We start from the raw sequence: 26,881 nt of genomic DNA, 5'->3' as shown, positions 1-26,881 counted from the left end.
CAGGCTCCTGCATGCACCCCTATTCCTGCTCAAAGTCTGATGCATACAGCAGCACTAGGTCTTGAGCGGACCTTATGAGCAGCCGTGTGAGGGTCGGGATTAGACAAACTGTCCTACAACTTTTTCTTCCTTTGCCATAGCTTTTTATTTATTTATTTAATAAGAAATGGAGAAAAAAACATGTAAGGGACTGTACTTAGTTTATCAGAGTAAGGGGGCTGGCCAGGGCGTGCCTTGAAAAAATAAGTTAATTTAAACCAAGAAAAATAAAACAAAACATATCTATCAAAACCCTCTCTGGCACTACAAATATGTGTCCTTGAACCTCCCAGAGTGACTTGGGGAAAATTCATGACCCTTCCTTCACCATAAATAAAAAAAACAAAAAAAAAAACAAAAAATCAGTTTTTGGCTGTGATAAACGGTGGGATTTAAGAGTTCTTTTTCTTTTTTTTTAAAAAAAAAGAAAACATGCCTTTAAAACTGACATGTAGGGTTTGGGGTTCTGATGGTACTCAAAATATCAATATTTAAAGTGAATAATCGTTCCCCTAAGACAAAATAAAAATGTAATATCCTCCCCACTGTTTAAAAATTATCTGAAGTACCTCCCTTGTGTTGCACCACCCCCTCCTCTCATAAATAACAGTCTCTTATGTATCCTATAAGTACAGATACTCCCACAGAATTCTGTGTGGCCATAGGTGATGACAGGGGTAAACTTCCTGTTGTTTTTATCGTTTGTGTCCCTTTTTATCATCCTGTGTCCCCTCTCTAGATTAGAAAACTTTTCGTAGGGCTGTGAACGCAGGGCATGTGGAACTCATCAGCAGTTTGAGGGTTTGAGTCACTGGATTGATTATTGATCTGTCGTTCCAGTCAGAGTTGATCAGATCAAATCGATGGATGAGAGAAGCAGATGCTGCAGAGGTGAGTGAAAGCAAACTTTTAGACCAAGCAGAATTAAGTTAAGTTTCACTGTCACTGCACCTGACATTCTGCTGCTCCATCTGTGCCCAGAGTATCCTTAGCATTTTGGCAGTGTGGTGCAACGAAAAACCGAACGGTGTATATTCCAACACGCTCCTATTGGACGGTCCAGCTCAAAAAATATAAAATCAATATGTGGCAGCAGATCATGGATGGCCACTATAAATAAATGTGGGAAACCCTGCAGTACAATAAAGTAAGTTTTTTATTTTTGACGTATTTATTTTGATTCATAGATTGTAATGTCTTTATTCAGAATGATTCAAATGAATAATTGTCCTTCTGTTTCTGTTCCAGCACTCAATAACAGCAGCAAATATCAACATGTAAAATAGATACAGGTCTAAAATAGTCAGCAGGTCTGTAGCTGTGGGTTCTATCACAACACCGTAACAATATCTGCCATTCTTTGCCAAAATTTATTGTGCTTTTTCCACAGTCACCGAGACCTGGAAATAATTTGTAAAATGAGACATTTCCGTGGCTGTGTAAAGGCCCTGACACACCAAGGCCACAATCAGCCGTCTTTGAGCATCTGTCACTGTAGTCGCTGTGGTGTGTCCCACACCATTGGCCCTTTTCTGTTTTCATACTCAACTTTTGGATATTAAATTGTTGTTGGAGATGGCGGGGCCATTTGGTGAATGAGATCTCTCTGATTGGCAGCTCAGATCAGTGCACGAGAAGAGAGACATCAGTGAGGAAAGTAAACTAAAGTCCAGTGGAAACAGACTTGTTTTCTAAGGTAAGTCAGTATTTCTTTAGCCACTGAGCTCTTAAGCAGAAATGTTTCCTGACGGTTAATTTGGTTATGTTGTTAATGTGCTAACTGGCAAACTAGCATAAAGACAGTCTCCCTTCTTTCCCTTTTTGAATGACGATTACAGGTGACTGCCTCCTGCTGATATGGAGAGATATTTCCTCTCATGCAGGTGCAAAATGTATGTGCTGGTTGGCCATCGGCTGTAGTCTTTGCGGTGTGTTCATGTGCAAGCTTTTGGCTGAGACACAGGCGACATGAGGACATGCAACCGTTGGCTCTTGTTCTTTAATGTTGGTGTGTCTGGGCCTTAGCAGCCGTGTCTGAAATAGACACAATGTTTTGTTGTTGTTAAACAGTGAATTCTAAACTTATGTACTGAATAACTAAATAAAATGTTGCAAAAAGTGCCTGATTGATATTATCCAATGTTCGCTCCACTCCAGGTTACAATCATTCTTTACACATTAACTCAAAGTTACCTGATGTGTATTTCTAAATTTTTCTATAAAAAATATAAGTCACAAGCATATGTAGAAAAATAAAAACTAAGACATTCTGGACAGTTTTTGCCTTCATAAAATATACAAATCAGAAGTGGAGATGCATTAAGTGGTTTGTTCGAGTCCCTTGTTCAAGTGTAAAGCTTCCTGTTACAGTCAGTACAGTGTGTGTATGTGTCCCAGTGTCGGTGCTGGCAGTGGTCAGTCGTCAAGATCAGTGTTGGTCGTGGCGCCTCTTCTCCAGAGTGGAGCTCAGCCTCTCACCGGCGCTGCTGCACGACTCCAGAGCTTCACTGTTCCTGAACAGTCACAAAAACAAACGGTGTGAGAATTTAAAGTGACAATCATCAGATTAAAATGCTACATTTTTTGTTTTTAGCTGCATTCATTTCACAGAGAGTTAAATGTAATGATCTTACTTGGAAACGAAGGTGTGAAGCAGCGCGGCGTGCTGCTGGGGGAAGTATTCCTGCTGGACGGCGTGCTCCAAACACAACAGCTGACCTGGGACCAGCGGAACCTTTTTCACCTTCCCCTCTCCCTGAAACGCAGAGCGTTAAAGCAGAAAACTAAATGAACTGGATTTTAAACAGCAAAACAAACAAAAATGGTAGATTTCTTCATGATTTTAAGATGATTAAAGTCGCAACGTGTAGACCTTTAATGTGATTTTACTAAAAGGAGATATTCATTCTGTCATATTCTCTTGAAACGCAGGGTTGAGGGGGGTGCCGTGGTCACACTGTACCTTCAGGAGTCCCATCATGACCAGCAGCGTGGAGAGGAAGCAGTGCGACTGGAGGGCGGAGCCAGAGAGGAGCTTCTTCATCACAGCGTCTGTGGAAAACAGTGTCTTTTAATGAGACTGCAGGGGCTTCACAAAAAAGAGGTGAGATCTATTAACAGAAACATCTGAACCACTAAGTAGTAGATTACTCACCAATAGTTTCAAGGACGGCAGTCTTGGTCTCTGGTTCCTCGCTGTACAAAGAGGCGATTTTCAGAAGGACATTAGCGGCTTTGTGTGGATCGGTTGCATCCACCTGGTGAGAATAAAAAAAGGATATTCAATCTGTTTGTACATTTAATCTAGCACAACAGACATCAAATAGGACAGATACATCAGATTGTTGGAGCAAAAAACGAGCTTGTTGGGACTTATTTCAGATTCCCACCTGTTGCTGCAGGTTTGTCCTCATGTCTCCCAGCTGAAGGAGCCTGTCTGCAGAGGGACAGCTGAGGAAAGACATGATCTCTGGCTGAAGGGGGACACAAAGTCATAATCAGAACCACAACATTAAAAAACAGCAAACACCGTGTGATAGTGTTCTCACAATACTGGGATTTCTAACTTTATAGAATATGCACCATTGAGGACATACACGTTTAATTTTTCATTAAAAAAAGGGCCATAACATGATAACTTTTCTTGATTAATAGCAGAGACCAGTAGAATGACTGTAGTAAACATAATAATAAAAAATTCATTAATTACATAAAACATTTATGAAAAAGTAGTCTTCTTCAAAAGCCTCTGAGATTATCACATATCCAAAGGGCAATAAAGTGCTAGAAAAAAATGTACAAATGTTTTTTTTTCTTATTCTTGTGCATTTTCAAGTCAGAAATTAGTTGGTTTTTTTTTTAAATTAAATACTTTTCTTACATGCTCTAACAAATCCCGTAAATTAGAACATTCAATCACAGCCAATGGAAGAGAAGACAGCACTGTGAGTGAATATCTGTTTTAAACTGTTCAAGGTGAGAATATATTGTGCTGTTAATCGGCCTCATCGTTCTGTGTAAAAGCTATAATCGCAGAATAAGGGGATAGAGCTGTCTCGCCATCAAGCCGCCACGGGACGTAGTAACAGCAACAATACGAATTAAGGAGCATGTTATAGCAGTTAGCAGCTAAAAAACAGCAGCCAAAAATGTCCACAAATTGTGAAAACAATGAGGCCCGGAAACTTCTGACCCTCTGAGCAGAGGAAGAGATCAGCCGCCACATAACAGAGAAGCTAAATGATTGTTACTGACATAAATATTATGTGTTTTGTGTCATCTTACATGGCTCTGAGGTTTTTCAGGACTGTTGTCTTTTCTTGTCATTCCATTTTCCTTCACAATTTCGCCGTCCTCTTCACTGTCATTACAGTCGTCACTGGCGTCATCATTGTCCTCACGGTCATCACCATCTTCTTCATCCTCGTCATCAGGTTCTCCCTCATCATCACTACGGTGACATCAAGAAAGAAAACTCGCTTAATGCTCATTTAACAAGCTGATGAGAGATACCTGTTTTTGTGCCGAGGGAGCTGGACGTTGGCTGAAGTTGGATTACTTAACGTCACACAGACACGTGGACTACCTGAGTGATGCCAGCATGTCTCCTTTGTTCATGTTTTCCATAGTTTCCCTCAGAGCCTCACAGCCCTCCTCTCCCAGACAGTTACCTGTTCAGAGTCACATACAAAAGTATCTTTCACCTGTTGTGTCATCATTTTCTGATTCAATTTATTTATTTTTTCCAGTATTTTCACAGCCATCGGACTCTCTCATGCTACTGCTCCTCCTACAGAGACGGCGAGCCCACTTTCAATGTTGGTCTTACCGTTCAGATCCACTTTCTCCATGTGAGGTTTGTCCGTGATAGCCTGAGCCACCACCAGAGCCGCTGCCTCCGTGATCTCGCCGAACGACAGATTGAGCTCCTGAAGACGAACAACACAGCAGAGCTTTGTAACTGTCCACCGCTGACAAGGCAGACACAGACGGACAAAAAAAAAGGCCGAACTCTGATTGTAAACTGACCTTGAGGACCGGTAGCCCCTCTCTGAGGACGGCGGCGAGGGCGATGGCGCCTTCAGAGCGGACCAGACAGTCTCCAAAGTTGATCACCTCAATGTTCCTGAGGTGCCTCAGAGCCTGCAAGGGTTAACCAAGCACACAATAGATTACATACAGGGATTTCCCGATCGAATCAGGAAGGATCCGTCCGGATCATTGTGTTTTCTAATTAACTGGGATCGGTTACTTTGAGCGGGCGCCACATCTGATCTGTTGTTCATGTCCGCCATCATGAACGGAGCGCATGATTTGCAGATATTTAGGTTTTATTGTAATGCTTTTACTCCAAAAAGTAGATATTTTTCATGTTCAGCTTAAGCTGCTACACCTCCTCAAGTGGAATTGAAATTTTTGTTGTTCATTGTTAGTGAACTAGTTATACTATAATGCTTTGTTAAGTGGGATTTTGACTGATTTTTTTTTATTTTGACTGGGCATGTCAAAGTTTGGCTGTAACACTACTTTGATATTGAATATCTGCCAATACCAATCCTGTTTATTTACCTCATTCTGTGCTTTTATTACAATGAAGTGAATGTGGATATAGTTTGTGAAGATGCATTTTTAGTTTAACTTTTTTTTTTAACAAATGTTGCACAAAGTGGAATTGTTTTGACAGCCAGATAAAAGTAGTTTCCTTTATTATTTTTGTAAAAAATACAATTTAAAAAAACCTTAAGGAACTGTTGCAGACATGTTTTCTAATATTGCATTACAGAACTATTAAATAGTCAAACATATACACTGGATTTTAATAACTTTTAAGTATCTGAAGTGTGCATTGTGCAGCTGTATTATCCAGGTAAATACATGTATCAGATTGGGATTTGGTGTCAGCATATCCTCGTCATCAGATGACTTGGATCTGAGGCAAAAACTTGACTGGGATGTCCATGTTTGCTGATCTTTTGTACTTACAAAGGAACGTGTAAACAGGCCTCACCTGTGCCATGGCGAGCGTCCCCTTCTTGGTAAAAGTGTTGTCGTTGAAGTTGAGGACGCGGAGCTCCGGGTTGTGTCTCATTGCTGAAGCTAACGCCATCACACCTGCGTAGTTGATGCCGTTCTGAGGCATGTGGACTTCTTCCAGGCTGCCCATCAGCTTATATGGAAAAACAGAGAGGACTTTGAGGTTTAAGGGGCTGGCATGTTTGGTAATTTTACTTAAATAATCCCTTAAGCCCTATTTTAAATGTACAGTAGCCTCAGTTATGATTGACTATGATCATCAATTTGGGGGGGATTATTTTCCACCTGAAAGGCCTTAGCCAGGGCTCTGGCTCCTTCATTTTCCAGGCGGTTCCTCCCCGCGATGAATACTCTCAGTTTGAGTGGAGCTCCGAGCGCTGATGACTGTCTGTGGGACTCCATCAGAGCTTCAGCCAGGATCTACACAAACAACACAGCACTGTAACCGCCTGTAAACACGTGTGAACACTCTGAAACCTGGATCGATATCACTTTCCTTGTGCCGCATTCAGACGCCTTTCAGAAGCGTTTAAACCTGTGAATTGGTGCAATTTCTTTAAAAAAAAAAAAAAAAAAAAAAAAACATGGGACAAAAGGCAATGGGCAACTTGGTAAGAAATATTCCACAAACTGCAAAAAGTTAGTACATTTAAGAATTTTTTTTTAAAAAAAGCTTGGAAAAATACTGTATATATAAAAAAAGAAAATCCTATATTTGTAATTATCGTAATTACATATTTAAAAGTATGGTGCAGAATTGTTAGACATTTTTAAGCTTTTTTTCCAAGTCATATCTTTCTTTCCTGTTTTTTTCTTCATTCTTTGAAACTATTTTTCAGTCAGGTAAATTTCTTGTACATTTACTAATTTCTTGCTGATTTGGGGGTAATTTCTCTCTCTTTTTTTTGGCTTATTGCCTTCTTTCCATGTTTTTGAAAGAAATCAAGCCAGTTTTCTCACTTCTGTAGTAGATACACTGCAAGATAGATGCAGTTCCAGCTGGTCTGGCGACAGGATAAAATGACTATGATTGAGTGTGTCTGGGGTAAACAAAACTACCTTTCCTCCTCCGATCCCCATGCCACAGTTGTTAAGCTTCAGCTCCCTCAAGGTGTGGCAGGACGGGCTCTTCAGCAGCTGCTCGATTCCCTTCACACCATCTGGTCCGAAGGCATTATCGCTCAGGTCCAGCTCGGTCAGCCGCGCTCCTGCACTCATCAGTGCACAGCCCAGAGACCTCTGATGATTGCACAGAAAGTGAACATGTGACGCAACATGAAACAAATCCTGAAATAGCATAAACGGTGTCTAAAAAATCTCACCAGGGCTGTCGGGATTTCAGAGCGCAACCTTCCGGTGAACATGTCACTCCAGTAGCATCTCTGAAAGACACAAAGAGCTTTCAACGGAGGGAAAACAGCATACTCTTTGCGAAAACAATGTGCAGAAGGAAATTTTAAAGTCTGTGATCTGGTCTGTGTGTGTTCACTATGAATGCTGAGTACCTGGAGCAGATCTTTGCTCTCCAGAGCCTTTGCAATGGCTTGTGCTGCGTCCACTCCTATGGTGTTCCCCTCCAGACGCAGAGCTCTCAGACCCTGGTACTGCTCTATCTCACGGACCAGCTTCTTCACTGAAAGCACAGAGAACATCAGGTCAGATCTGAGGAGAAAGCAGCCACCGGCGTCGAAATAAGGCTAAACCCTCTCTGTTGCCCTGCTCCACATCTGACCTGACTCCGCATTGTCCAGCTTCAGTCCCAGGCCTTTATAGCTTAACTCTCCATCACTGACGTGGGTCTTTGAAAGAGCATCAGCCAGCTGAGCGATGTCATCTGAGGCCATAATGACTCTATAGAGACATCCAGAAGTCAGGCATTAGGGAGAAAAATAACACATTAATTAGCAAAAGTACGCTGTTTTAATCTAAATGAAAAAAATGATGTTCAGTGTGTATAAGTGTATTTCCTTTGGAAAATATGTGAGAATGCGGAAAGGAATTCATAAGCATGGCAGACAATTAGGAAATATAAAACAACTTTCCTGAAACACCTGAAAATCTGGCTAAATTTGAAGCTGAACTGCTTTACCTGCACAAGCTAAAACCTACAATAAATCACTAGAAAAGCTGGAAGCTGAGCTGTAATAGTGGCAAAGGAAGTTGAGATTAACTAAAAAGGTTTAAAGAAGAAAAAAGAGAAAAGTTAGACATAAATATTAAACAGGAGCAGAAACATCCCTAGAGAGCATAATGTTTTGATATTTCAATGATTTCTGTAGCTGAAAGTATGCTGAAGTAGTAGTTGGTCAAAAAAAAAAAAAAGAAACAGGAAAAATAAAAACACGAGGCAAAGAGGATGTTACTAGCACCACTAGTAGTAGTACCACTGTGAGTAGTAGTAGTAGCAGCTGTAGTTGCAGTGGAAGTAGTTGTACTGGTAAAAGTGGTAGTGGAAGTAGCAGTAGTAACGTAAGTAGTAGAAATAGTAGTGTTACTAGTAGAAGTGATAGTAGTAGTAGGTTAGCAGTAGTTGAAATAGTAATAGTACTACTAGTAATAGTAGACGACTAGTAGTAAACGCAGTAATAGTGGTATACTAGAGATAGTAATTGTTGTAGCAGTAGTATAACGCTACGCTTATACTACTAGTATTGGTAAAAAAAAAAAAAAAGTAGTAGTAGTAATAAGTAAGTAATAATATTAACAATAGTAAAAGAAGTAGAAGGGTTAATAGCAGCAGCCGTAATGGTAGTAGTAGTAGTAGTAGTAGTAGTAGTAGTAGTAACAGTAGTAGTAAAAGATAGGTAGCAAACAGATTAAGCCCAAACATCCGTACAAGAGATATCAATAAGGTCGCTAACGTTATTTAGCCTCACCGGTGCTAGCTAACAGTAGAAGTGCGCAACATGCATATAACCCGTTGACACCACAACCGGTAAAGGTAAACTAAAACTGATATGATTGTGAGTCTGGACTTTATATCGTGTGTTTTCGTATCTGTCAGTCATCAAATAATCATACACCTCTCGCTGAAACAATAAAAACTTACCACAAAGTAGGATTTCCAAGGAAACGATGGTGGAGAACACTAAACACGCTGCTCTTCCGCGCAGCGCGCCGGTTGCTAAATCATATGACGTCATGCCGCCCCACTCTCTTCTTCGTTGGTGTTATTTACGTTGGTTAACATTGATCTACAGGTGTTCTACCGCCACCTGCTGCCACCTCCACCCACCCAAACTCTCAGTGATAAGATCGTGAATATCGGCGGAGGCAATAAATTGCAGATTTCATAAAAGTTTATTCACTTTCACGAATTAAAAAAAAAACAACTTTACAGAAACAAAAATAATAGACAATTTAAAAAAAATGGTTTTTTAATGTCATTATTTATTTATCATTTATTGATGTCAAAAATGAACTTTCACTCTTAAAACTGCATTTTTTTTATTGGTTGATCAGTTTTATTGATTTTGATTAATGGAGTTCACTTGACACTTTTTTCAGTTGCACTGCTAAGAACTGGTGTAATAAATGTGCACAAATGTTCCTTTAACACGGCGTGAATTTATAAGGAGGAGCATCGCAGAGTGCTGGGCATAGGCCAGAGGAAAGGATAGATTTTAATGACAAACAGGACAGATTTTGGTACAAGTTGGTGTCCCCACTCGGCGCGGCTATTACTCAGCAAATGTTGCTGGAGGACTTTTGAATGTTGAAAGTGAATGAGACCCAACTGTCCCCAGTCAGGTGACCTGACCCCTGACCTCTTCATAGCAGAACTCACAGAGCAGACCTACACCTGTCAGGATGGAGACTGTGAGGAGCCACTCCTGCAGGTGGGCAGAGAAGGTGGCCTCCAACCTCTGGATGAACCGTGTGAGGAGTCAGAGCCCAGGAGAGACCCTGTTCCCTGGGAGGACCTGAGGAGCAGAGAGACCAACAAGAGACCAGCCACCCTCTCTCAGAAACCTCCAGAGGAGGAGAGACCTGCACCTGAAAAGAGGCAAGTCTGAAAAACCATCAGGATTTTGTTTATTGTTTACATCTTGTGTTAGTTGGATGACAGTCATGGCATATTCTGGTCTGTTATAATACTTTGTTGGGACAGCATGGTGTAGTGTACGTCTTTGTTGTTTTGAGTCTATGTAGTCATTTTGTGACTCTGAGGTCTCCTTGCAGTTCCTTTGCATCTCTTAATGGTCATTATGTATGTTCACTGGAGACATTTTGTGTCTCTTTATGGTTGTTTTGCTGCTATTTGCGGCTATTTTGTGTCTCCTTGCAGTTAATTTACATCTCTGTGGTGTTTTTGTGTTTCTATGTAGACATTTTGTGTTTCTTTGTGGTGGTTGTGCTGCTTTTTATAGTTATCTTGGGATTATTTGCAGTTCCCTTGCATCTCTTTGTGGCCCCAGTGTGTCTCCTTTCTAGTGATGTTGTATCTCTCTCAAATTTCTCTTTCAAAGAAAAGAAAAGAAGAAGCAATGGAAAATGCACAACATACAGCACACGAAGCTCGTCCTGAGCATTGGCACAGTTTCTGCTGCCCCCCTGTGGCAATATTTCACCTGAAAACTTGTTGCGATGCTGCACTCACTGGAAACAGCTAGCAGTTAGCTAAGAGCTAGCCAACGTTAGCTAGTCAGTATCCAGCAGCCGTAGCGCAGACAAACTCGTGTCCCTGCCACATACCAATGACAGGGACACGGAACTCACAGATATGCGCCTGGACATTCACTGATATTTGGCTGGCTAGTTTACCTGTCTTTACCGCCAACACTGTGTAAAGCTATCTCTGATCTGAAAAGCGCTGTGACTCAACTCTCGGTGAGTAGCTGTGCTAAGTGGCTATTAGCATACAAGTTAGCTGATTTACCAGGTAGCTGGTAAGGTTTAGAAACACTGTAGCCTCATATGCCAGCTCAACAACAATCCTTTATGAATGTAAATGAAACTACATATGTGACTTCAAAAATATTATTGAAAGTTAAGTATGCTTTATTAATTTTTATCAGCGCGAGTTAAGATAAATTACAGTGATTAGCATCTAAGTAGCGTTAGCTGGCTAATCCCAACTGCCGGCAGGTAAACCCTGTTTGGGTTAACGCTACCACACTGACGCCATTAGCAGCTAACGGGATGCAAGTTGTGTAATTTACATGTATATCTGTTTGGGTAAGTTTATTTTGAGTTGACCCGTAAGCCAACACGCTAACGTTAGCTTGGCATTTTCCTAATATTGTTGTGCCTTATACAAAAAATGTGTCATCTGACTAATGTTGAGACAGCCGTCCTAAAAATGTCCGCAATTTATGCGTCAAATACTTCTTTGCGAATCGTGCCTCCCTCAGATTAACAAAATGCTGAGGCCGTCTTCGCGATAAACCGTCCCGGCTGTTTGTTTACGCAAGCACGGTGATTGCTCTTTAGTAGTGGGCCTTCGCTTGTTCAGTGCGACTGTAAGTGGTTGGGTGGTTTTGGAAAGGTTTTAATCATGGCAAGAGCAACTTTATGTATCAGGACATCAATGTTATGTGTGGGAATGTTAGTCGAAGCCGTTAAAGTTGTTAACCCTTCAACACCGTAGCAATTTGGCATGGTGTCTTTGAAGTAAATGCATTAATTAAAGAAAAAAAGAGAAAAGATAAACAGGGAAAATGCTATAAGCAACTGAAGGAGAGATGACCTATTTCTAGAGTTTTAAGAAAATTACCTGAAATTTGCAACAACAAAAAAAAAAGAAAGCAAAAGTAAAAGAATAAAAACCGGGAAATTATAATAAATAAAGAATAAAATAATTATAATGAAAATATTTCTTCTTTGAAGCCTAATTTTAAACATGTAATTAGATATGTAGATTTCTGGATATTTTTGCCTAGTTTTTTGTATAATTTTCTATGGATTCTCTCTCTCTCTCCACCTCTTAAGCCAATTCTCAGGTTATATTGTCACCTTTTTTTTAAAAAGAAGTCAAACCAATTTGCTCAAGCTTCAGAGGTTTAAAAATTTGTGAGAGGCATACACTTGGCTGATTTTGATCTAGGTTTCAAAAGGTTAAAGGTTACCCTTTAACCCTTCTGTATTTTCCAACCTGGACTTTTTTTTTGACAATTTTTTTTGTCCAAGCGAAACGCTTTTCTTAAAAAATGATCCCGTATTGCAAATGACTTCTTAAGTGTCTAACAAAAAGGTCTATGTATGTCAGATGCTTTCTGTAATGTTGTACCAGAGTAGGAGTAAGTATGTTCAACCAGAAATTGCTCCAAAGTCGCTATTGCCTAACTCCATTTAAATAAACAAGTCGATAGTAACAAAATTAAACTCATAAAAGCGATCTTGGTTTGTTTTTTCACTGTTCCAACATTTACAAACTCCCGATTGTCTGAAATAAACCCCTATTTCACCCAGTTAGATGTGAAAATATGCTGATGCTACACATGCTAAAATAAATGTTTTTGTAAATTGAGTGGTGGGTTAATGATAGTGAGTTTTGGTCTGTTTCTGGTTAAAAATAAAGATCTTACTTTTTAACAAAAGGTCTGTCTGCAGGGATCCTCTCTATAATGTTGTCAGACACTTTGAATAACAATCTGAGCCTGTCATAGGCAAAAACAAACACTTTTTTAAGCTGGTGATGCACAAATGCCCCAAGTGGTTTCATTAAAGTCTGTTTTGTGACTGCTAGCTGCGGTGCTTCGCTCAATACTGGACTAATTTCACTGTTGTTCCGATAATTTACTTTGACACAAAACTGGAAAAATAGGGTCCAGGTTGAAAAATACCAAAGCTACCCTTTAATACTGTTGTGTAGTGGAGTTTGAGACTGTTTAAGTCAGTTTTGTCTTTCCCCTCAGATTATGGATCCTGAACGACAGAAACGAAGAGAGGAAATTCAGAAAGCCATGAGCTTTATCCAGTAAGTGTGCAACTAATATTGACTTTACAGCTGATTAGAGGTATTATGAGCAAAGACAGAGCTCACCCTTTTATATGGAGTACAATGACTCAATGACAGCCTTCTTAACTTCTCTCCGCAGGTCATCATTGCCTTTCCCAGAGCCAGAGAGTTATGAGGTTTGCATTGATCCTTCTCATCCCATTTTATGGTCACAACTTTTAATCAACAGTAACACTCACAGATTTGATTGTACTCACATTTTCTGCTAATTTCTCTTGTATCTTGAGTTATATTTTAGCTCAGATATTGTGATTTATTTTGTCCTCAATCATATGTCTTTTGCTTTTTTTCTCTTTTCCTTCTCTTTCTGACCATCTTTAATCACCTTTCCATCATTTTTTATGTCCCCTTATCCCTCTCTCACCTCCTGCATTATTCTGTCTCTGTGTGACCTTCCTACACATTCCCCCCAGGCATTTTTGACCCAGTTGGTGTGCAACTTGCTGGACGAAGGCAATTCCTGCTTTCGAGATGGGGACTGTCGTCAGGCAACCCAGCAGTACGGGGAGGGGATCAGTGTTGCACGTTACGCTCAGGCGGAGGCCCTCGTCATCCCCCACGAGCTGCTGGAGAGCCTGTATGTCAACCGGGCTGCTGCCTGCTACCAGACGGTGAGGGAGAAGGGGAAAGAGGGGACATCTCACTTGCAGATACTTGTGGACAAACAGGAAATGCAGTAGGGAATGTATATCTGTTTATTGTTGAAAGGACTCATCTTTGGAAAAAATGTTCAGCTTTACTACATTTACAGTTTATTTAACAGCTTAGTTTTCGTTCTATGGTAGCATAACTTATGAGAAAGATAGAATAGCTTCTGTTAGTTATTGTGTTTACATTGACTGCAGGAATGAAATTATTTCCTACTGTGGGAATTGCATTTAATGAAATGTTAATGTGGGGCTAAAATTCAGGGTTTTTAAGTCTGTGAGTGTGCTCTAATCTGTGGCTGTTCTATCAAGGTATTGTCGCTGGTTTGACAATTTTGTATTGATGTGCATTCCACAGCGGGGTATTGTTTTTAGTATTGTATTTGAGGGTCACTCTTGCGCAAGTTTCTTTTTGTTTCATGTGAAATGACTCTAAATAGGTCAGTTCACCCCCAAATCAAAAATACATATTTTTCCTCTTATTTTTAATGTTATTGATCAATATAGCAGCTAGCTGGAGCATCTCATCCATGAGTAGATATACACTTCCTTCTGCGCTGTGACTCCATTAGCGAGTGTAGTTCAGTAGAGAGATAATAGTTCCCACATCAAACTGCTCACAACAAGGTCTGTGGATTATCTTGAGTAACGGGGTTATGATATCTTGAAAGAGACATTGCTGTTGAGTTTTTCAAATGTTTTTTTTTTTTTTTGGCACAAGTACCTTATAGTTCCATTATATTGGAAAGAAGGCAGATATCTCTATAGCCGATATCTCCAACACTCTGCTACTCACACCAAAACATTCTAGATTGACAAATAGCACCACAGGTCAGATGAAAAATAAGGATTTTCGGGATTTTTAGGGTGAATTAACCCTTTAAAACTCATGGCATCTGATAAATAACATTTTAAAGTCCAAAGCCTTTTCCTGCTCTTACTGTATATCTCTGTTTTTTCTGGTCTCAGAGGGAGTATGAGCGTGGTATCCAGGACTGTGACAGTGCGCTGTGTGTGTCAGAAGGCAGTCGCAGGGCTTTGTACCGCAAAGCAATCTGTCTGAGGGAGCTGGGGCGACTCAGAGAGGCCTATGAGTGTGGAACCAAATGTCTCCTCACAGCACCACACGTATGTCAACAACTCTGAAAATGTTCATATAAATTACTTCTGTATGTTTTTAAATGTATGTTCATGTAGATTTTAAAGATCTAGTTTAAAATGAAAAATTCTCTCAGGAAATTAGTTAACCAGTAAAAAAGTGACGTCCTGCTGTCCTGCAGGAGATTGTTGTTGATCTTGTTAAAATAGATGTAAAATACAAACCATAATAGCAAGAGCATTCATTCTTTTTTGCAGCACGAAGCTAATGCCTCCTGTGATCACATCATGACCATAAACTAAGTCCCTACTTACCCCCGCTATGCTTAAGTGAAGCCAAAATATCCGGGATACAGCCACTGCCATTTTGCTCTGGTGACGTTATTTGGAGCCAGATTCTGCGCAGTAGCAATCTCCACGTTGGGGTAATTCCTGCAAAAACACCTGTCTGACCAGTCACGAGCAGCACCATTGAACACGAGTGCAAAGATTGACATACACAGCTGTCAATCATGGTGGAAAACCCCCCCTTTTTTAAATTAAATAAATCGCTAAAATCGAACTTAGCGGAAAAATGAACACTTGAACAAACATCAGTGTGATGAGAACCACCATAAAGGGGTATTGCAGTATTTTTCAACCTGGGCCCTATGTTTACATGTTTGGATGTGTGAATGATTCATGCTTATCGTGGATCTTGGAATCGCTTCAGTAGATCAGCTGAGCCAGGATCCGCGGTGCATCTTCAACAGTTTTTACCTAATCCTGTGGGGCATTTGCATATGGCAAAGTTTCGGCCATTAAAAGTGGTTGTTTTTCTCACTGATGTGCTCATAATGTTATACTTAGAGTCGGAGACGATAGTGACTTTGGTGCTGACCCGGAAAAAGTCTCGGTCAAGTTGAAGTCTTGCAGAAAAATTCGCGTGACTGCTGCGTTCTATAAGTATGCCGTCGGATGTTGCTATGAGAGAGTTGGAATCACTGATGAATCTTACACCTGACACCTTTATTTTTCTTTTTTTAATCTGATGAAAAATCATGTCTGGTTTTTGTATGCATATATTTTAAAGACACTTTTAATACCTTTATCAGTTATTCTGGTTTATTGGCTTACATAGCCTTTATTTTAGGTTGTACAGATTTTAGGGATATGAAGCATTTAAAGATACTCCCTAGAAATGACACATTAAGCAAAAATATCAGTGTAGGTACGAGTGGGACCATCTCTATTGCAAAGTACAAAGGGTTAATGGAGATGATTAATCTCTAGTTAATCTAGATTTTGCGATTCATCTTCCAGGACAGACAAGTGAGTGAACTGGCCCAGGATCTGGCCACTAAACTGGGCTTGAAGGGCCGTAAGGCTTACGTCAGCCCACAGACAGAGTCCACAGCAACAGAGGGGGAGAATCATGGGGAGACGTCCCCACCCACAGGAGAGGTGGGTGCTGTTGTCGCAGTGTTGAGGTACATACTTGGAATACTTAATGAGAGGCTAATCATGACAGATTTTTTTTCCCGCTCTTTGTCTTCAGATGTCCTCCAATGGGCTGGAATCTTTGGGTGACATTGGACCAGGTATGACAGAGTGACGTGTGTTGAACATGTCTGTTACCGATTCCCATCTGTTTATCATATAAATTTCCCTCCCTCCATCACTGTTTTTGTCCTCCTCAGCGGACCTGGCTAACGCGCAGTGCATCCCTGCTCCTTTGGCCACACCCATCCCAGTCAGCGATGACCCGGCGACCCCTGTGGTGACCCCGTGCACTGACCTGTCGGAGAGCCCCAGCAGCCAGGGCCTGCCTCCCATGCCGTACTCCGTCCCCGTGTCGGAGCACATGGATGAATGCAGCAGCAGCGTCATCAAGGACGAGTTAGACAGTCTGCTGGACTGCATCCCCAAGAAAGTCAGTGAGGTGAGTGAAGGACAGACGAGTGAGACATCAAACATCACTTTGGAGCTAGAATTATTTTTCCTTTTAACATTTTTTCAGCACTTAAGTTTGTCTCTTGTAATCTTTGCTTGATTAAACTTAGAAATGCCCCTTTGTAATCAGATGAAAGGGAATCATCTCAGAAGCAAGTGTTGTTGAATTTTGAATTGCAAAAGTGCATTTTGGTCAAAGGTGACCTCAAATTGACGGCCCACTTCATGAAGTGATGCCAGGTTCAAACTACACGACCTGTTTGTCCGTCCCGACCGTCACTATGTCAGAATAGGCGATTTTGGAGTCATAAAATCTTGCCGTAACTTGGCGTGCAGACTTGGCAGACAATATGTTTGTCCATGAACAATCATCGCTGCTCGTCTTTCGTGATGTGTATGATGTCATTCTATTATTGACATCCTATTTTCATCACTATTATCATGTCAGTCACCGTGGGTGTTTCAGCTTAACTGTTGTTGCTGTGCAAGTCAGTGAATTCTCCATAGAAAGTTCCTGCAGATGTTTCACATTAAAAGAGACTTTTTTAATAAAATGAAGGGATTCTCTCCATCTAAATGATAGGGGGCTTTTAATTTGAAGTCGATACAGGATGTGTTGCCTTTAAAATGATGGCGTGATGCCTTAAACTTAACAGGGTGAATTAAAAACAACAACACAGACATACTCAGTGGATGAGAGAAAAAAGGCCTGTGTTTGTGTAAGTAAAGATAGAACTCCCTGCTGTTGTCGTGAGTAAAGGCCTACACACTATTTCGTAAGTTTATGGTATGTTTGTTAATCCGATCCATCTTCGATGTGAAGAATCAACTTTCTTTGCTAGTTTGATGCTAACGGCAGTGCTCAGTGCCACTGCTGTTTCATGCCAGTTTTTTGCTGTTTTTGCCCTGTGCTGCTAAGTTAAGTCTCTTGAGAAAATATCGAAAATGCTGGGGGCGTTGTCCAGGGCAGCAGATCGCTCTGTGTTCCTACTGGTCAAAGTGACGCTGTGTTGAAAAGAGTCGTGTAATACCCAAAAAAGTACATAAATAAATCAAACATGCTAGACTTTCTGTTGAGATGTCGTGAGATGTCCCAGACACAGTGTTGTTTGTCGTCTCCTGTGACACGCTACATGGGATAAAACGAATGATTGTCCCTTATGACACTCATTGTCGTTCACAATCCAAGCGGACATCTTTAGAACGCCGTGTTCGGCTATAATGGGGCTCATATCATGTAGTATGAACCCGGCCTAATGCTTGCCTCTGTTTGTGTCTTGGTCCAGAATCCAGTCCAGGGTGCTATCCCCACCAACCTCCCGAACACGGCGGTGGGTCTCCGGCCTCCGTACTCCCCGAACCTTCCGGCCCCGTCCCCCCAGCTGCCATCAGCCTTCTTCAGCTCCACCATCGGAGACTTGCCCTCTCTGGAACCGTACCCGCAGCTGGCCCAGCGGGACCAGGGCTCCACCCAGGCGCAGGACGCACTGGGAGGCTTCCCCACAGATGGAGAGGGGAAGGCAGGAGTCGCTGCTGGCGGGCTGGACTCGCTGTCTGAATACACTCTCCCTGGTGAGCAACGAGTCTTTATCTTTCATCTCATGTTGAGAAAGCAGTCTTTGATTTTTTAAAAAATGTTGCACCAAGTTATCCTAGTGGAAATAAACTTCAACTACCAGAAATTGGGTTTAGTGAAATTAAATCACACATGGCATGCACATGTTTGTCATAATAGTTCACTTACCCAAAAAAAAGAAGGGAACAAAGGGATAAAAAGGGAAAAGATACAATAACCCTCATTTATCTAACGCACAAACTAGTGCAAATCTGAATGCAGAAATCGTTTTACATTCGGTTTCACATTTGATTCCTGAAACAGTTTCTGTTTGGCAGCTAAAAAGTTTAATCAGAAGATGTCGGAAAAATACCGTATGGACAGAAATCTCTGCCTTAAAGCTTTTTGTTACAAAGGCTTATTAGTGACGAGTGGCCGGATGTATTGGGTCTGCTTCCATTTTGAGTAGAACAAGGGCGGAGGAGACACACACCAGCTGTGTCTGAGCAGGACAACCTTAAAGATTTAATCAACCGTTTACTTATTAAATATTGAATTAATATTTACACTGTTACAGGATCTATTTCCTTCAAATTATGTTAAAATAAAAGTATATCTAAACATGCTTTGGTTTTCTACTCAAGTACATAGAGACTGTGACTTTTAGCTTTGCACACGGCACTACTAAAAAGAAGATTGAGTTAGAGGAATGAAAAGCATGCCGGCTATATGTTAAAAAATGTAACTGACGTACACACATCCTGATCCAGTGCAATGTCTTAGCTTGCTCTTGCTCAGTTACCAGAGCACAGCTCCCAGGGAGCTGCTTTAACCTGCCGTATGCGTCAGCAGCAGACGGTGTGAGTCAGCACCATTACTACATGGTGTTTGACATCAGTGTCCTTGTGTCTTTGGTCCTCAGGGGGACGAGTGTGTCACAGCTTCATCCCGGGAATGCGCAACCACAATGCCGCACATGCAGTGAGTAACACACACAGACACACTTTTGCATCATATCTTGCAAAATGTTTTTTGACAAATTATAGTGCCTGCAGGGCGAGAAGGAGAAGGAGCTGCTGTCCGGTGCTTAAGTGGGAGACGATATCAATCAGTCAATGAATAAATATATAATAGGCAATAATATGTGTTGGATTTACATTTTAAATAAATAGTAATTAATTAAATGTGCTGTGAGACTTACCTGACTTGGCCAATCAGCGCACATTTTCAGTCCAATCCGGTCTGACCCGTTGGGCTTTTCAGTACCTGTTGGGCTCTGCTTGAGATTGAGAACTCTAATTTCCACACAGATTTGTTGTCCACTATGTATCATTATCAGCGAAAAAATTGGTTGCATCCCCTTGACACATAGTGGCACACACATAATACAGCATGATTTTAAGATTTTAATGTGTCAGAGTTGCAGGACACTTACCCAGCAACATCACTGGTCAATGGTGCCGGTTTCTATTAATTAGCAGCCATTTCCGACTCTTAAACAGTCTTTGTGTTTAACGTCTCATCTCGGCGCCCCCCCTCCTCTTCCTCTTCAGAACGGTCCAGCAGGAACCAATCTGTCTCTGCTCTCCAGGAATCCTCTGGCAGCCACACACGAGTTTCGGCAGGCCTGTCATGCCTGTTACAGCCGAATAGGTTGGTTCAAGTTTCTCAGTCACTTTCTCTCACTTGCCTTTGACCAGCTTCTTTTTAACTTGTGTTTTTTGCAAATGTTTACCGTGGGGTGTAATTGTATTACTGTCTCTGTTAGCACAGAGGTCTATAGTCTTTAATGGCATTTATCAGCCTCTGTCACTGACCAATAGGAGGTGCAACATCATTTACAGACTATATCTCACCTTTTACAAAGTAATTTAACCATCTCCTTCCTCTTCGTGCTCACAGGTCCAAGAGTGATGGACTACAAGTATCAGCCGGAGGCAGCACACCGCTGCAAGAGGGATGTGCTGCTGTGCCGCCTCAAAAACGCAGATGACCCCACGTGGAAGAGGATTCGGCCAAGGCCTGCACGCAACAACTTCCTGGGGGCTTTTGTACTCTGTAAAGGTATTATGTTATGAATAAAATACTTGAATTAATTTTGAAGGTGTGAAAATCGATTTGAGAAAAAGGCCCAACAGCTCAATGGAGGTGAAGTCTGGCAAAAATCATGTTTTTATTCACTTTAATTTTCTGTCTTTGGTCCCCACAGAGGTGCAGGAGCGTCAGGAGTGTCAGTATGGCGAGAACTGTACGTTTGCTTACTGCCAGGAAGAGATTGACGTGTGGACCCAGGAGAGGAAGGGCGCGCTGAGCCGAGAGCTGCTGTTTGATCCGCTGGGCAGCACGGAGAGACGGGCGCTCAGCGTCACCAGACTGCTGCAGCTCCACATGGGCATGTTCATGTTCCTCTGTGAGGTGAGAGCACAGTCTGTTTCTCTTATCAGGGTTCCCACAGTCATGGAAAACATTGACAAAGTCATGGGATTTTACTGTTGCATTTTTCAGGCTCGGAAAAGTCATTGAGTAAGTAAAAAATTAGCCTGACTTCTTTCAGAAATGGGAAGAAGTTACTCATTTCAAGAAGTTACCCAAAAAATGTCAACAAATTAGTAAGAAGTACAAGAAAATTACCCAAAAATAAGCTAAGATAGGACCTGAAAAAAGGTGCTTTGAAAGTTTAAAAGTTTAAAGTTTTACTTTGAAATTCTATAACATAATTTTAAATATATAAATATGATGATTATAGATGTAGCGTTCTCAACATTTCCCTAGCTTTTTTAATAAAATTTTCTAAAACGACTAAATTCTTGCAATTTGCGAGACATTTCTTTTCAAGTTTATCATTCCGTTTTTCACCATGTGTTTCTAAAGAAATCAAACCAGTTTGCTCAGCGCTCAAAATACCTGTGAAACATGTCTGAATGCAGCACAGGGAAATTGGTGTCAATCCAGATTTCAAAGGTCTAGAACTAATTTAAAGTTTTGGAAAAGTCACAGAGTTTTGTTGTGTTTAATGAAATTGTTGTAGTGTTCATGCGTGGATATGGTAATGTAACGTAAAGAAAAATGTATTTTCTGTAGCTGTTGATGTAAAGAAGCTCCAATGTGTGTCGATGTTTGACAACATTTTGTTTACCGTCTTTTAAATGTATCCATTTTCTCCCCACGTCCCGTCTGGGTCCTTGAAAAGTCATGGAAAAATGTAGAAATTTTGTACATACAAAATGTGTGGGGACCCCACTCTTAACCATTTCCAGTCTCTTTACATCTGCACTTTTAGAGCATTTGAAGTGAGCTGCATCTCGTTCCTCTCTCAACAGGAATGTTTTGACAGTAAGCCTCGCATCATCAGCAAACGCAGCAAAGAAAACTTAGCAGTCTGCTCAAACCTCACAGCTCGACACCCGTTCGACGACAACAAGTAAGTGTAACCCAGTTTTTTGTCTTCATTTTGCTCCCAAAAAGTTTCTAAATGCTGAAGAAATTTCACTTTGCTTCTCTGTCTGCTGCAGGTGCCTGGTGCACGTGGTGAGGTCCGCCAATGTGCGCTACAGCAAAGTGCGTCCCCTGCACCCTCTTTGCCAGTTCGACGTGTGTCGCCACGAGGTTCGCTACGGCTGCCAGCGTGAGGACAGCTGCTCCTTCGCTCACTCCGTCATAGAGCTCAAATGCTGGGTCCTGCAGCAGGATACCGGTGGGTAGAAAACACACACACACACACACACACACACACACACACACACACACACACACACACACACACCAGTTATCTTGTTGATTTCTATGATTAAAAATAGAAGTCTGCTTGGCAAAACTGTTATAATGCGCTGCCAAAAATATGTATTTGTCAGAAGTTGAGTGGACAGAGTACTGGTGTGCATGAGACAACAGTAAACACCAGAACTATCTAGTACAGTCATGAATTAATCATTGAAGGGTTTTTCCACAAAGCTGCTCTCTGACATTTCTCTCAGGTATCACCCATGAAGAGATGGTGCAGGAGTCCAAGAGACACTGGCAAAGGCTGGAGCAGAATGCACAGAAGCAGCAGAAGGTGAGGCAACAGTCGGATATCTCACCCTTTTTTTCTCAGCAATTAAAAATAGCAGTTACCGCTGTGCTAGTCTGATAGGGTGGGCGAGACTAGCCTTATCATTCCTGGGTCCATCATGTCATTCACCAGTGATTACATTTTTGCAAGAATCTTGAATTAAAGTTACTTGTTACATTTTCAAATGTGGGAGTAATTCATGTGTGATTTTTTTTTTTTTCTTTTTGAGGGCGAGATCAGACCTGTAGTGTGTTATTGTGTTTGTTTATTTCAGTGCCTGCTGTGTAATTACAGTCAAAATATGGCTGCTAAATTTGAGTCAAATTAACTCACAAGTTTCTTGTTTATTCTGGGTTTTTTACGGCCATATTAAAAGCAGATTATCAGTTGTATTTTGACTCTATGCAGAGCCTACACCGTAGTCTGCGCCATAGTTAGCATTTATAACAGAGCAGGGTTGCTCTGCAGTAACAGCTTCAAAACACTAGTTGGCAGGCACGCAGCAAAAATGTGTCTGTTTTATCATTAAATTTCTCCTTTTCTGTGTGTTTCAGCCGATCCACATCCCCCATCCGAGCAGCAGCCTACCTGCAGGAGGAGTCGGGGGAATGGGGGGTGGGGGCGGAGGAGTAGGGGGAGATGTCATGGGAATTCGGGGTGTGGGCCCAGGGGGTGGGTTGGGGGTGGGAGGTTTAGGAGCAGGGATGGGACGAGGGCGACCCCTCAACCTGAAAATGAAGTTTGTGTGCGGCCAGTGCTGGAGAGAAGGACAAGTCAATGAGCCCGACAAGAATCTCAAGTACTGCACGGCCAAAGCACGCCACAGGTGACGCCTGTCTAACACTCTCTGTTACGTTGTTTTGTTTGTTCCTTTTGTTTTTTTTTTTTTTAACTTAAATGTCTGCTCTCTGTCTCCTCAGCTGGACAAAGGAGCGTCGGGTCCTGCTGGTGAAATCATTTGAGAAGAAGAAGTGGGTTGTTGTTCGTCCTCTGCCCTTCTCTCGCACCTATCCACAGCAATATGACGTGAGTCCTCGTGTTTTTTTTCTCCTCTCCACCTCGCTCACATGCCGAGTACAGCTGACTCTGTTTCTGCCCTGGGGGACAGGTGTTGTTGTAAATCCCCTCACCCCTGTCTCTTATTATTTTGTAGCTGTAGCTGTGTCTTTGACCGTGTTTTCATGTTGACACTGTCAACTGTGTTAACCAACACAGTCGTTGTAGGATTACCATATTCTAGTAGTTTTTTTTAAGGCGTTTTAAACTTCAACTCTTTTTGGTAACCAAAGGAATTGTAACACCAGTTTTCCATCACAGTTAATAGAGAAGAAGATTGTGACCAGAGTGGTAGTCGTGAGTCAGGTTGTCACAATACTAGAATTTCTTACTCGATAAAGATACCCAAAATACCACAATAGTTAATACTTAATCATTTTGGATACCACTTAAAAAATGAAGATGCAATACTTTTTTTTATTAAATAAAAAAAATAACATAATGACAACAACATTTTTAGGATGCCGGAGGTAGTAAAAAAAAAAAAATACAGCAACAATGACATACATGTACTCCACAAGCCTACATCCCTGTGTCTTTTCTGTGCTTTTCAAATAGCGCTCAATTGTTTCCTTAGGAAGTAGTCCACTTATTCTCTGACTGGTCCATTTTTATTTTTTGTCTCTGTTGGAGAAGCTTGCCCTAAAGTATGGATGCTTATACCCAAAATGCAGTGCACCTTGACATTGTTCCCGATTCTCTTCTGTGGCCTGTATTTGACAGAAACAAACAAAAACAAAGTGACATTTTCCAATTTAGAGGAGTTAATTCAGAAGGAAACTCTGTTGAAGTGCTGTTGACCTCCTTTAACAGCTCTCTACTTTTGCTTGTGTTTTTTTATCTAGATGTGTGTGCATGTGATGAAGCAGAAGAAGTGCCACTATATTGGGAACTGCTCATTTGCTCACAGTCTGGAGGAGAGGGACGTCTGGACGTACATGAAGAACAACAGCTGTAAGTTCCTGGGTCCATCCAGAACCACAGTGTTTTTCAGATCAGTGCATTTAGAGCTTTTAATTAAACGTGTGGTATACAAAGAGTGGTGGTGTATTAACTTCTAGATTTAGTCATGTTACTCCTCAAGTTTATTTTAATCGTTTTGCCTGAAACTACATTCACCATAAATAACCTTTTTTTGGTCTTAATTCGCACTACTTGTTTTTCCACAAAATATCCAAGGTCACTGAGGTTGTTTTTTCTTCTGTCCTCTATCACTCCTTCTTCAGTGAGAGACATGCAACAGATGTACGAACTGTGGCTGCAGCTCACCAATCAGAGTAGACGCACAGATAGCGCAGCTGTGACCCCGCCCCCAGAGGACAAGCAGGTCACCATAACAGCAGATTACACAGAAGGCATGGTGAGTGGTTATAACACCTCATTACAGGGCTTTGTTGAGTACTCGATTCTGATTGGTCAATTGCGTCATTCTGTTGAAGAGCAGACAGTGTTGCTGTAACAAACAGACCGCTGCTTCTGTTCTGATCATAGATGGTTGGGGAGATGGAACGGGAGTTTTTCTATGTATTTGAGATTACTCCCTTAAACTTGATTTAGTACAACTTTGAACATAGGCGATGTTGACCTAAGATGGATTTTAGTAAAAAGTATTTTTGAGATTCTTGATATATTTATCTTTATGGATTATATTGATGTTGAATTGACTAGAATACTGTCGACATATGTTGCTTTTTATCTTGTGTTGCTAGGGTTATGTGTTTTGAAGGGCATGTAAGTGTAGCGGTCCTTGTACTCCTCTTGCGTTGTGTATTTAGTGACAAGGCAGACTTTCTCACCGTTGGCACGCTCGCCGTTTATTTCTCATCTGGACTGACCTGGCATGGAAATTTAACAAACAGTCAGTCCAGTTCGCCCTATACACACACATACACGGCTCGGAGGCAGCGAGGTCCGACTGTTCAACCAGTCCACAAATGAACGTAAAATAACACAAAGCGTACCTGGCATGGAAATTTAACACACAGTCAGTCCAGTTCGCCCTATACACACACATACACGGCTGCAAGAAGTAAAATGAAAAGAAAGTGCAAGTTAGCTAACATGTGTAACTTTAGCCATTTGTAAACAGAAATAAAAGACAAATATCGTCAACTTTTTAAAAAAAGGCTCGACCATACGGGAGCTTTATGATTCAAAATACAACTTAAACCACTTCTTAATATTAAAATGAAAGTAATTAATATAAAACAAAGACAGAGCACATACTCATGCACCTACCCCGGAGGCAGCGAGGTCCGACTGTTGCTACCCCCCCGGGGTGCACGACCCTAAACCACAGGGGTGCTGCCTTTACTTACAATAGGAGACCCCAGTTCCCGTGTTTTGTAGTGTGTTTTATATGGCAAGTGGGATCACATTATCTCTTAACTCCGTTACATAAGGAAGTGTTAGTCATATTCACATATTAAGATAGTTTGGTTGGTAGATAGGTTGGGAAATGATGTCAACAGTTAACTAGTCAAGATGCAAGATCCCCTGTTTTTGCAAAATATAGTATTCAAAGAGAGAAAAGTTTGCTCAGTGGACATGGTTGTTGGTTAAGTGTGAGAGACGAGCGGTGTTGATGTATATCATTTCAGGGAGGCCGGCGATTGTCAGACGGTGACGATCTCTGAGTGTCGCTGCATCGACTCGAGGCAGCTGATCGCCGCTGAGCTGCAGACAGAGAGACAGGCCAGCCACACCAGCTTCAACCCAACAGTCTGTCATCTCGCCAGTCTGACCTCCTCTAACATCCAGCCAGCAGTGTGAGAGCAGATGGACACACAGCGAAATGGTCAACGCCACCACACACACACACACACACACACACACACACACACACACACACACACACACACACACACACACAAAAACACACACACACCCACACGCACGCACACACACGCACACACATAATACACAAGTCAAGTCACAGGCACCGCTTAACACAAAGAGAAAGCTTTGAAAATACAGGACTTTGTGTTTGAATATCACGCTGCAGTTACACACAGCACCTTTAGGTTCCCCTTCAGCAGATTTTTCCGCAGAAATTCCACAGACAACTAGTTTTGCTCTGACTAAAATAATCACCTAGTGTTCCCTAGTGCTCTTTGGACTGAGTCTCTGTGTCCACCGGCACCTCTTTTTCAAAAAAAATAAATCCTTGCAGCACTGAAACTGGGTGGGCGCGCTGGTCGCAGCTCTTAAATTTTGCTTGGTGATAATTTAATTGAAGCTTGGTACTTGTATGCTTGAAGTTGAAATTTTAACTTTGGAGTGCCAAAAAAATGCCAAGCCCACAGTGCTATTAAACTATGGCGCATTGTAAAAAGAGGTTCTTGGTGGACACTTAAAGCTGCGTGACAACCAAATCCCACTCTCGCTCCTTCACGGGAATATTGCGGGAGGGTGGAGATAAATAATTTTGAGCGTAATTTTTTTTTCAAAGGGGAGTTTGTACTTCCTTGTTATATTGTCTGCCATATTGGTAGAATGCTATGAATGTA

At 41.4% G+C, this 26,881-nt stretch overlaps 2 protein-coding genes across 2 annotated transcripts; one reads left to right on the top strand and one right to left on the bottom strand.

Annotated features, from left to right (window-relative positions):
• Positions 1 to 1,187: 1,187 nt before the first annotated feature.
• On the bottom strand, positions 1,188 to 9,192 carry rangap1b (Ran GTPase activating protein 1b). Its single transcript, XM_042508432.1, has 16 exons — positions 9,122 to 9,192; positions 7,805 to 7,923; positions 7,578 to 7,705; positions 7,395 to 7,454; positions 7,132 to 7,311; positions 6,358 to 6,492; positions 6,047 to 6,205; positions 5,068 to 5,181; positions 4,868 to 4,967; positions 4,625 to 4,709; positions 4,324 to 4,489; positions 3,429 to 3,512; positions 3,194 to 3,296; positions 3,002 to 3,090; positions 2,673 to 2,794; positions 1,188 to 2,552 (listed from the first exon to the last, which is right to left on the bottom strand). The coding sequence occupies exons 2-16, from the start codon at positions 7,914 to 7,916 to the stop codon at positions 2,468 to 2,470; spliced, it is 1,722 nt and encodes a 573-aa protein (XP_042364366.1). The 5' UTR covers positions 7,917 to 7,923; positions 9,122 to 9,192; the 3' UTR covers positions 1,188 to 2,467.
• A 1,481-nt stretch (positions 9,193 to 10,673) lies between these two features.
• zc3h7bb (zinc finger CCCH-type containing 7Bb) lies at positions 10,674 to 26,230 on the top strand. Its single transcript, XM_042507716.1, has 21 exons — positions 10,674 to 10,902; positions 12,930 to 12,991; positions 13,113 to 13,149; positions 13,447 to 13,644; positions 14,650 to 14,808; positions 16,081 to 16,221; positions 16,316 to 16,358; positions 16,458 to 16,699; positions 17,997 to 18,282; positions 19,188 to 19,246; positions 19,819 to 19,918; positions 20,168 to 20,329; positions 20,475 to 20,680; positions 21,586 to 21,686; positions 21,778 to 21,959; positions 22,240 to 22,319; positions 22,871 to 23,142; positions 23,237 to 23,342; positions 24,218 to 24,326; positions 24,599 to 24,732; positions 25,973 to 26,230. The coding sequence occupies exons 2-21, from the start codon at positions 12,933 to 12,935 to the stop codon at positions 26,006 to 26,008; spliced, it is 2,712 nt and encodes a 903-aa protein (XP_042363650.1). The 5' UTR covers positions 10,674 to 10,902; positions 12,930 to 12,932; the 3' UTR covers positions 26,009 to 26,230.
• Positions 26,231 to 26,881: the final 651 nt, after the last annotated feature.

This window comes from Plectropomus leopardus, chromosome 19 (genome assembly GCF_008729295.1).
Source record: "Plectropomus leopardus isolate mb chromosome 19, YSFRI_Pleo_2.0, whole genome shotgun sequence".
Lineage (NCBI taxonomy): Eukaryota > Metazoa > Chordata > Actinopteri > Perciformes > Serranidae > Plectropomus > Plectropomus leopardus.
This window is presented reverse-complemented; position numbering and strand designations above follow the sequence as displayed.